Source organism: Atta cephalotes (assembly GCF_000143395.1).
Source record: "Atta cephalotes unplaced genomic scaffold scaffold00003, whole genome shotgun sequence".
Lineage (NCBI taxonomy): Eukaryota > Metazoa > Arthropoda > Insecta > Hymenoptera > Formicidae > Atta > Atta cephalotes.
Window position 1 is genome coordinate 2,085,473 of NW_012130067.1, and position 12,884 is coordinate 2,098,356.

The 12,884-nt window shown below is 25.2% G+C and overlaps 1 protein-coding gene across 1 annotated transcript; it reads right to left on the minus strand.

Moving 5' to 3' along the window:
* Positions 1 to 1,759: 1,759 nt before the first annotated feature.
* Positions 1,760 to 11,368, minus strand: LOC105625727 (high choriolytic enzyme 1-like). The gene is given in 6 exon segments (XM_012207049.1): positions 1,760 to 1,867; positions 2,343 to 2,482; positions 3,223 to 3,444; positions 3,447 to 3,521; positions 3,825 to 3,884; positions 11,134 to 11,368. Coding segments are annotated over 6 exon segments (840 nt in total).
* Between the last annotated feature and the right edge of the window lie 1,516 nt (positions 11,369 to 12,884).

The following is a 12,884-nucleotide window of genomic DNA, read 5'->3' on the forward strand; positions in this document are numbered from 1 at the left end:
TATATATATATATATATATGTATATATATATAGTTATTATTAGATATTTTGAAAATAAATAATGTAAAAATTAAGTGAAATACTCACATGCGCGTGCGTGCACATATGTATACTATTTTGGGGAGTATTGTGTTACTTCGAATCTCCTATCGCATAAGATAAGAAATAGACATTTTAATACAGGTTTGTATCCTTTTTTTACAAAATTGGTTATCAATTAATTAGTTAGAAATATTATGTGGAATTCCATTTAAAAAATGTGTATTTGTTTATATGTATATAAGTAATATATATACATGTATAACTAATTTGAAGAACTATCAAATTTATTAGCAACATTTTATAACTTTACTGAAAAATCATGTTACATTTTTTCGTTTCATAATAATAATTTTCCGGCAAATGTATACTTTTTAAATTAGTGTGCAAATTATCTTCAAATGCGATCTTTCTCTGCATTTTCACCGAAAATAAATAGAATAAGAAACTTCGTTGTAATGTAAATAGTAGATACATTGCCGCGGTGTATTCTACGAATCACTCGTAATGATGTACAAATAAAAAATATTTTCGCGAGGTATCTCAAATCTTCTTTGAAATATATCATCAATGCAGAATACAATTTCCTTTTAAATAAAAATGTTTATATATTCCTTTTAAAAAATTTCTAGAGTCAATCAATACAACATAGCCGATTAACAAGGAATATATGGATTAGAAAAGTTTCGATAAAAGAAATGTTTAATAAGTAAAGTTCCATAAAGAATATACTTGTGTATTTATATAATATAACTTTAAGATATAACTTTAAGATTAATGTATACAAGTTGCTTCTTGCCTTGATAATGTAAATAATGTTCACGAAACAATATTCATTTAATTTTTATTTATTGATAGTAATTTATAAATATATTATATATATAAATGCTAATTATACATAATAACATATGTTATATGTTAGGTAACAAAGTTTAACTTTCTTTGATATCGCGAATGTAAATAGTTTTCCTGTATATTTATGCCTACTGAATACGAATCCGTTACTTAAATTTGATTATTAGTTCGCATTTTTAAGAAAAATTGGTCAAAGATAGGTCAAACTTTACAATGTTAAAGATTTTTATGACATTGTAGCATCGATAATAAATTTTATTTCTAAATTTATCACGCAAAGGTACGCAACTTTTAGTTTTACAATGCATTTCTGTTCGTTACAATATCATTTTTTGTTTTCGAGATATGTTAATTTGAAAATATAGCTCTTTCTCTATGTGATACATGCATTATTATTATATTATTACATTATTATTACACGAGAAAAGAGAGAACTATATTCAAATTAATATATTTCAAAAAATGATATCGAAATCAACCAAAATGCTTTTTAAATCTAAAATATTAATACTTTCGCGTAATATAAAAAATTTAGAAATAAAATTTGCTGCCGGTGCTATCATGTCATGAAAACTATCAAAATCATCATTCTTTATATCTCTTTGATCTCTTTTCTCAAAATTGTGATGTAACGTCAAATTTGGACAACGAATTCACATTTAGCAGGCAAAATACATCGAAAATGTTCATACTTATATTCTATAATGGTGTTGAACAGTGATATCATTTAATTTTTATATTAACCTCAAATTTTTCAAACTTACGGTTAGTATATCATGAAAATTAGCTAAGATTAATTTTTTTATTTATGCATTTTCAGCATCGCAAAATTAATGAGAATTATTTTAATATTCCAGGATGATTTCTACATAACTTGATTGTGTGACTCCGATGAGCAATTATACATTACATTTATCTTCATAACGTCCAAGACATTGAGACGTTCTCTCTGGCCGATTTTTACGTTTGGATCCTGAAAATATTCAACAATAATCTTAATGTAACTACAAAAATTACTTTTATTTATACATAATATTGTAATAAGATTGTTTACAAGTTTTGTACTTTTAGCTCGAAATTATATATACAATGTCTTTGTCAAAAATGAACAAAATTTAAATTTAAAAAAGGATTTAAAAGCTTGAAATCTTTCGTTTCAAAAGGTTATTATAATTTTTGAGTTTATGTGAATTTGATAATTTTTACTAAAAAGAATTATGTGTTTAAAAAAGGGAAAAATCTTCTTACTTTATGTCTACCATGTGTCAAAAAAATTATGACATTTTCGACTATCTATCGTGAAAACTTGAAGTTTTCCTTACAAAATTATTTTTAAAAAATCTTTCTACGACTTTTTGTTCTTTCTAATCTAATAATTAAAGTATTTCGATAATGGAATTAACGACAGACATATGCTAGTCATAATAAAATGTTTATAAAACTAATACTTTTTTTAAGAGGATAATAGTTTTTACGTGATCGTGTACGGCGCCCGCGTATACTGAAGAATGCATTATGCTGTCATAATCATAAGGAATGTCAAAATCACTCCACTTCAGTTCAGCTTTTTTGAAGTTCTTTTTGGCATCTGAAAATGCCAATGCATAATACATACGGTAAAAAAAACTCATAACATAAATCAACAAAATAATTTCAATCAATTATTACAAGCATTTACTATAAATAAGGTTATTTTTACACAAGAAGTCGCTGTTTAATGTTAAAACATTAATAATTATTGAACAATAAAAAGAAGGTTTTCATGAAGCGATATATAAACTATAGATGTATATAAATAAAAATATAGATGTATATAAATAAAATATAGCGACTTGAAAATTATCTAGATATTTTAAACGATAAATTAATTACAAAGTTATAGCTGCATTAAAAATATATACTTACAGAAAAGGGACCCAATTGTCCTCCTCCGATTTTAATGAGCTTTTGAGTATGTTATTTTCCAGACAAAAATAAGTGACACGTATTTTTTTATACGTGTCCATACGCACTTTTAGGGGGTAAAACACTCTTTAGATTTTTTTAATTATAATTACCCTTTAAAATTTTTTTATTATAGTTCTAAAGTACTCTTGAATTCATTCAAGCTTCATTTTGAAAATTTTTTTCTATCTCTTACAGTTCCAGCAATATTCGCTTCGAAAGAGAAAAACTGATTTTTTTCTAAAAGAAAAATTTTCTCTGGAAAATAACATACAAAAGCTCATTAAAATCAGATGGGGACAGTTGGGTCTCTTTCCGGTTAAATTAAAATACTTTTATTTAAAAAAATTAATCCTTTTACACTTTTGTTATTTGAATAAATACCTTCTTGAATATTTTTCCAATTGATTTCTACATAATTATCTCGGTCTGGTCTAGTGTGCTCGTGAGAAAAGCCAGCGGTGTGCATAATCTGATGCATGATAACATCCTTTCCTAAACATTCAGGAATCTGCAAATTCATTTTTTGTTCACCGCCTTTTCTGCCAATCTCGCTTCAGCATTCAGAATAATCGCTACTGATTTTGATATACTTATCTTCATTATTCTATCTTTAATTTCTATACATGTATACTGTTTAAATTCATTTATTGCTTGATGTATACGTTCGTGTTCTTTTTCATCTATGAGTAAACAAAAATAAAATAATACAATTTTACACACAATGATAACTTGAGAAAAAATGTTTTATAGTTATAAAATTATATAGAATAATTATATATAACTTTATATAATTTTATATAAAACATTTTTTCCCGGGATTCAATTCCCGGGGATCAATTCAATTGGCTCAATTTTCTTAGAGTGAGATTTCTCTAAAGAATTTCGAGATTAATATATTATGAAACATAATTGATTTTAAAGAATTTATTACAAAATATATTTTTTAGGGGGGAGGCTGAAGTTTTAATTTTGAAAATATTTACCGAAATCACCATCGACTACGATAGGAATAACGCCATCAGACCACCAATGCCAATTGCGATATATATATATATATATATATATATATTTGGGAACATGTATATATATGTATGTGTATATGAATACATATATGAAGTAACAGCTAACAATTATAATTTTTTACACACATTACAAGAGCAATGATATGATATGAGATACATGTTTCTGCTTTTATACTTATATAATCAAATCATACTAGATAAAAAAGCGATACGATATTTTCAAATTTCTATATCTCAAAAACAAGAAATTATTGAGTAAAATGTTTTACCCAATAGTTATATACATTTGTTAAATAAATGATCTAAGATATTACCTCCCTCATCTAAGATAATAGCTACTCATGTTTTTGACCGTTTTTATCATAATATTTTGTTACAAAGTACGAGTTAGATATTTATAATTGATTTTAAAAAAAATCATCTAGCGGGAAGGCACTTTTGCACCTTGTAAGTCGCTAGCGGACTTATATCAATGTGTATATTAAAGTTTATTATATAATGCTGCGAGGATTTTTAGATTATTTCTTTATCGGAAATTTTATGTTTAAATATATGTATAATTTGTCTCATTCTATATTTTCTTTTTATTTTTTTTTAGATTCTATATCTTTCTTTAGATTCTATATTTTCATCTATAAAAATAATATATGTAAAATATCTTGACGGAAAAAACTTTTACGAAAAAGTACAGAAAAACTATAGAATACATAGATTAAGACAAAATCTTAAAAATATTTAGTTTTTCATAGATATTTGTAGTGCGACGTAGAGTGGCATTTATTTTATGATATAAAATACGAAAAATGTTCTATAAAAACTCATTAAAAAGTATGAAAAGGACGAAGAATTTCCCATTTTTTCAAACAAATATCTCAATACAAATATCTACGAAAAACTATGAATTTCTAAGATCTTGTTTTAATTTATATAGTTTTTCGTAAAAGTTTTTCCCACAGAATATTAAACATACACAATTAAAAATATATATGTGATGATATTTCAATTATTAATAATAAAATTATATACTTTTAATTAACAAATACAATTTTTCTATATATACAAAACAAATAATATAGTAATTAAAACTAAATGATAATATATCATTCCAAAAATAAATAATATTGGGTTATCCGGAAAGTTCATGCCGATGTTGAAGGAAAATTGAAACGCAAAAGATTTAAATTTTAGTATACATTTATTAAATTATATAGGTTAGTCGGCACGAACTTTCTGGACAATCCAATATATATAAAATTATTATGTATTATATTTAATAGTAGATATCTATATCTACATAATCTATATCTATATCTATAAAAACTTATTAATTACTAATTTATTAACATTTAAATAACATCTATAAACGGTTCTTTTTTCATTGTGTGCATCTACCCGAGAAAAAATGTTATATATATGTTATATACGCACATATGATATATGTAATTATATATGAAGTATCAATTTTATATATAATTATATATAATTATGAAACATTTTTTCCAGAGTAGCTGTTTTTAATTTTCAAAAATTCTTTTTCTAAGAAAAAACAATGACATCATAGTTTATAATTGTAGGCATTATTATGACATATTCCATTGCGAAACATATAATGCGTCCCTGTAATTTTTTTAATAATCAATACTTACAAAAAAACTACGTTGTTTTTTTAAAACAGATAACCTTTTCTTTTTGCAAGGGTAAATGATGTAAAAAAACAATGTATAAAACGTAAATATATAAAATTAAAAAAAAGCATATTAGAATTTTAATAATTTTCTTGTTCCCATATAATATGTATGTAATATTCGATTTTGTTTTATATAATATTAATTTTATTGAGTTTTACTGAGCGCGAGCTTGGCATGGCAGACAGCGCTATAGTCTACCATGCCATAGATCCCGGGTTCGTTCCAGTAGGAACCAAAATATTTGCTTTCGTGTCTCCTCTCGAAAAAGGCCGGCAACCTTCCGAGAATATCCTTGCCTACAGAAACATCCCTCGAAAAATCCGCCTTTCGGAACCGATATTAAAACTGTAGTATCCCATACGCTGTGGTAATTGAATAATCAGCTAACCATGGACACCACAAGCATATCCAAAAGGTGTAAAACAGGCCAAAGACTTAATAATGTAAAAAAAAGAAGAAAAATTTATACTACACTCCATATTCTATATTCCTTATTCTATATTTAATCGATATATTCTATATTCTATATACATAGAAGAACGTCAAAGCTCCATGATGTTTTACGTAATTTGCGTTCTACATACATATGGATATATCCTTGTAATAGATCACGTACTCAAGAAGTTAATCGTGATTAAATGTCACGAAATACAGTATTGTTTAGTCGTAAAGTTGCATAATTATACCACCTGTTATATGATATTTAATCGCAAATAATTTCTTGAATATTTAATCTATTACAAGGGTGCATTCGAATGCATAGAGCGGAAACTGTCGGTGTTCATCAAATATCATAGAACTTTGACGTTCTTCTATGTGTATAGAATATAAAATATAAAATAGATTTTGAATATAGAATAAGGAATATAGAATATGGATTACAATAAAATTGGAAATCCTCCCAATGCAATAAGCGATATTTTTTTGTCAAATGTAAATAGATTTTATGCAGTTTCAGAAGATGTGAGGAAATGCGCACTGAAGATATTTAATACACACACACACACACACACACACACACACGCGCGCGCGCGCGCGCGCGCACGCACACACGTGTGTGTGTATGTATAAAATGTTTCAGTGTAGGCATTGAGTGGGTAGACTTCATAAAAGCTTGGGAAATTCTGTATTTTTAATAAAATGACTATCAAAGTTTAATGAAACATAGATTGTGCGTCCATGAATTAAAAATCAAATCAATTCGAATATTTAGGATACTCCGGTATATACGTCGCACCTAATAAAAACTTAATTTATTAAATATTATTTATTATTTTGTTTAGTTTGAGATACACGAACCGTAGCAATAAAAATTTTGTAATATATATCTTTTCATAATGTGAAACATATTTTTCTTTTTCTTGTAAAGTATTATAAACAAAGTATTTTCTATATTCCGATGACGCCTAACGTAAAAAGAAAAAGAAGAGACTTTATTGGCAGAGCATTTATTATTATAAAGCAGTATTTTGTAAATTATTTTACTTTGATTTTTAATTCTTTTTTATTATGCTTTTTCTTCTAAATAATGGAATAATACAAATATTAGGCGAACAAAACTAAACATTTAAAAACTTTTGTTTAATTGCATGAAAAATGAAATATCTAAAATTGCACATTTCTTATGTTTTTATTTTTAAATCTTCAATGCGCAATCAAACAATGGCTTCAATAAAGAAAACAGCTTTGCAACTGTCGTAAAATTCTTGAATATGATTAGATTATACAGATTTACATCTAATTAGGAACTAAGGGCAGGACATAATCATATTATAGAATTTTACAGTTGCAAAGCTGCTTTTTCTGCTTTTCGCAGCCAATGGTTATTCAAGTCGGCAAAACATTGTTTTAAAGTAACTGTAATTAGAGTAGATGTTTCTTACAGATTTTTCTCAAAAAATAATTTGTCACAAAAAATAATTTTGTTAAATTATTCCATTATATCAAGTTTTAATGTTAATTAACATTAAAAAAATGAAAAATGAGCACAATTCATAGAAAAAAACGAACAAAAGCTTTATTGATATGATATTCCTCTTAATATCTCCATTATTAGCAAATTTTAATAATTATTTATGGAATCATTCATTTAGTAGCCTATAGTTTTACTATCATGGCGTTAATATGTCAATATATGTATAATAGCCGGAATTTACTATATAACATATTTTTACTGTCAAGAATTTAAAAACTTTTCAAGATAACATTTTAATATTTAATTACATATGCTTTCTCATTTTTAATATCAAAGATATTTACTAAAATTACTAAATTACTATTACTTACGATGGCAATAATGCAAACGTGGGACTTATTTTCTTCAAACGTCTTTCTTTTGAAATTTCTTCAAACATCTTTCTTTTGAAATTAATTCTTATGTTCATGGCTTTTTTTCAAATAGTCACTCAATTCCTTAAGATTTACATTAACTTCCTTGATTCATTGCATTACTTTGTTGCATTTCTTGTTTCTTGTTTCCTTATTTGGAGTCCTTATTGTGTCAATTCTAATACCTTTCTTTATATAAAGGATCGTTTCCGCTAATACAAATATTGTGAAGACAAGAAACTTCTAAGTGTAAATGATTAGTCGGTAAATGAAATTTCAGAAAGTTATCTATATTTATAGTTATATATATCGTTTTATCTATGATCCTATGAGAATGAAAGCAAAGACAGTAATACGATATTCCATACGTTTTTTTTATATTTATATATTTTATTGCAAAAGTTTTCCCACCCACTTCCGCATAATCTTATCAATATTTCCAAGAAACTAGTAATAATATCAAAAATTATATATAATAATACCATAATTATATATAATGGTCATATATCTTTTACTAATAATTATATATAATTGACAAATAATTTTTTCATTTATATATTTTTTATTTATATATACTTCTGACAAAAACGATAAACGAAAAAATATTTAACTTGAAGATTATTAAACAAATTGATTACATATATAAATTAAACATATATTATGTAAAATATAAAAATATAATTAAAAATAAATAAAATAAATAAAATAAAAAAAATAAATAAAATTGTGTATTTAATCAATAAATATAATTTTTATCTTTAATCGATAAATGTAATTTTTTTTATATAAAATGATTGATAATAATTAAATTGTATGGTAATATATAAAATTGCAAAAATAAACAATATAAATAATAATTGTGTATTATCCACACCTCATGTACACAATAGAAATGTGCATAGAAAAAAGAACTATTAAATCAACCATAATATGTTCTTATACAGGATATCCTAAATTTAAATGTGAAAACTTTAGAAGACTGTGTAGACTGTGTAGACTGTATGTGTAGACTGTAGAAGATTGAACTAAGAAAGAAAGTCTTTTAAGATATGCTCGGTTTTGCTTCGTTTTGGAAAAAATCGCAAATAAGGACAAAACGCAGTTTTAATTTTTGTACTTATTTATTATACTTATTCATTCACACTTATTTATTCACATTATCATGACAGCAGCCATAATTTATTCATCAGTACGGATCTCTGATATAACAATTAAGCTTTTATTTTACTTGCAGTTATACTATACACACATTGCAGTTATACATTTTGTTAATTTTCTGATAGTCTGATTCGCTAAGTCTGTCTCTCTGACCGATTTTTGCTGACGGATTCTGAAAATTTCAATAATAAAATCATTAATGTCATTACAAAGATTGTTTTAACAAATAAACACACAATAGATACATATAATTCGATGCAGCGTGTAGTTTGCAAGTATGTACAAGTTTTCCTTTTTTCTATATTAAATTGGCAAATCGATATCTCGAATTTATTTCTGTTTAATAATGTAACTAATAATAAACTCTATAGAGATTATTTATAAAAAAATAATTATCACTTACTTTGGGAATGATAGTTTTTATAATAGGGTTTTTGGCAAATGCGTATGCTGAATAATGCATCACGCTGTTGTAATCATAAGGGATGTCGTAATCTTGGATGATATTTGGAGAAAGTTTGACAAAATTACGCGTGCTTGCTAGATACACAAAATAAAAATAGTTTATAATGTAGCTATGCAGAATATTTTCATTTAATTATTACAGCATTTAGAATAAATTACATGTAATAATATTTATATAAACAGTTGTTTATTATTTTATTGTAAGCAATTAATATTGGATTGTCCGGAAAGTTCGTGTCTATATAATTTAACCTATATAATTTAATAAATGTATACTAAAATTTAAATCATCTGCGTTTCCTTCAACATCAGCACGAACTTTCCGGACAACCCAATAATTCTTAAACGACAGAAAATTCCTAGAAATTTTCATGAATCAATCTGTAAATAAATACAAAAAAAATTTTCCAACTGGAAAAATGGCATACATTATTTTGATATACTACTATAAAATTAGTTAATATTAAATATCAATAAATAAAATAATACAAGACATTACATGTAATTTTTTAAATAATTTGAAATATTTATTCAAGAAAGTTATCTCTTATTTTAAATCTCTTATTGTTAAATTACGAATATACGCACATTCTTCAATATTATCCCAGTTGATAGTCACGTAATCATCTCGGTCATCTCTAGTATGCTCGTGCCAAAAGCCAGTAGCGTGCATAATCTCATGTATTACAGTACCCTTTTTCGTTACACAACCAGGAATTTGTAAGTTTATTGATTGTTCACCACCAATCTTGCCAACGTAGCTCCAGCATCCAGTATTATAACTAACAAATTTGACGTAATCCTCTTCGTCTGTTCTCGGTCTAAGCTGGATACATGTATACTTTTCATACTCTTTTATTGCTTCATGTATAAGATTCAACTGTTCGTAATCTACGATACAAAATTTATCAAATAAAAAAAATAATAAAATAATTTTGAACATGGTAAGAAGAAAAAAAAGAAAGACGTTTATCATTTCCAGATTATTTTTGTTAAAAATTTCGTTGAAATTTTTATTTATATTTTGTCATTGGCAATATCATAAAATAATTTAATAATGATAAATACATTATTACCTTATTTTATTTTAATATATTGCTAAGAATGGGAATAATAGATATTTTGAAAATAAATTAATGCTTGCAACATGTTATAATCCTGGATATTTTGAAATGTATTATTTTGAAATGTAATATATACATATAAGCTAAATTATCAAATATAAAAAAAAATTTTTTTTATCTTATTCTAAAAAATATTATAAATGTATATATTTTATAATATATACATTTTGTACATTTGAAATGAAAACATAGATATAATATTTTTGTATAACTTATGTTCTTATAAAATATTGTATGCATAAAAGACTGTACATTGTACATAATCTAGTCATATGGAACTACAATTGCATACAATGCTTTTTATTTTATATTTTATTTATTGATAAATGATTTGAAAAGATTAATACTTGTTAAATTGGATCTCTCCCGTATAATTATTTCTAACACATTATGGAATAATTGGATTGATGAATAAACAAATTGATCGTTAGCATGAATTTTCAAAATACTTACCGAAGTTACCCATGATTACGTAAGGAATAACGCCATTAGACCAACGAAGACTTTCATCTTTCACACCGTTTCGTGTGAGGCTTTTTGCAATCATGATGTCTCCTTCCAAATAGTTGCCCAATTCTTCAGGATTTATGTTCATATTTACGGTCCATTGTGATACTTTAACTCCCGTTTCGTTGTCCGGAATTATCAGGGCTTGTAAGGTATCTTCTACGTCAGAGATTGGAACCGCCGACACAAATGTTGTAAGAACGACAAGCATCCACGCTGACGGTAGACCTGACATGATTAACATTAAATCAGTAAGTTACTGATTTAACTGTATAATGACGACGAAAGCGAATGCGGTAATAGAGATTTATATCGTTTCCCTTTTTATATATTTTATCTCAAAAATTTTCTGTCCCTCCTATCTAATTTCAGATAGCCAATAAATATCGTATTAAAGATGCTATGATACAAACTGATACTTACTATGATACTTACTGACGCTTACGATCTTTCTTTGATTAACATGAATATTCAATTAAACGATCTTATCGTGTTAGTACTGTACATTTGGTTCGATTTTGATTTTTGTAGATAGATCTTTGTCAACGAATATACATATAATATCTGTAAATGTTTGATATTTATGATGAGTGTAATTCACAGTTACATTTTTATCAAATTAAGGAGATTCTCGCATTACTTCCTAGTTTAATAGACAGTTTATTCATAATAATACATAAAATAATTAAAATAATGGAATAAAAAGATTATTAACAATATCTTATGCCATACATAATTATTGTTTTTATATGTTACTAAATATTTTCAAAATGATGAAAATGAAAGATGTTTATTCGATGTATATGCATCGTCCATTTGATGTATACGCATATATTCTAGCTTTCTTCATTGAAAAATATAAATTTCTTGTAAACTATACGGTCAGTTTAAATGAAACTTTACGGGAATAAACTTAAGTGTTTATTTTATAATTATAATGATTTTTAAATTGCTTTCTTATACGTAATTATCTTAATTTAAAAGAGAATAACTACAGAATAAGATTATACCTTTAACTTGTAGTGTAAAATTCTATACATTTAGAATTAAATCTTCAAAATGATACGGTAAGAGTCAATGAAATTTTTTCTAGATATTATTGATATTATTTTATTATATTATTGTTTATATTTATTATATTATTGATATTATAACATTTGTATTACATAGACTTGTCTTATATTTCATCAAACATGAGAAGCTTCTTAATTATAATATTATAAAATAAAATAAAAATATTATAAAATAAAAATTTGTATAGTAAACAGAAAGTACAACAACAGTTTCTAACATAAAAACAAAGAGTTAATTATATGTATGATAAAATAAATGCAAATTTTTAATATCTTTTTATTATAATATTTTAAACAAGAGAAGTTTATTATTACAAGTGAATAAAATAAGTATGCGTTTAATTATGTTTGTATTATCTGAAACATTTAAAAAGTCGAACACGACATTAATATTATCTTTTCTCCAAAAATGATATCTTCATGATATTATTATCTTTGATATTATCTCAAATTTTTTGCTACATTTATTTATAGAAATATAGATAAATATGAACAATTGAATGATTGCTATATTCATCTATATTTCAAATATTTATCAAAAACCCTTCTGGTACTACAATCGTACATGTTTTGCAAGAAATCTGTGAAAATTGTAGCTATTTTGGACGCTCAGTTGTTGAACAAATCAAATATTGACGATCACCATAACAAAAATTTACAAATTGCGGTTCAAATTAA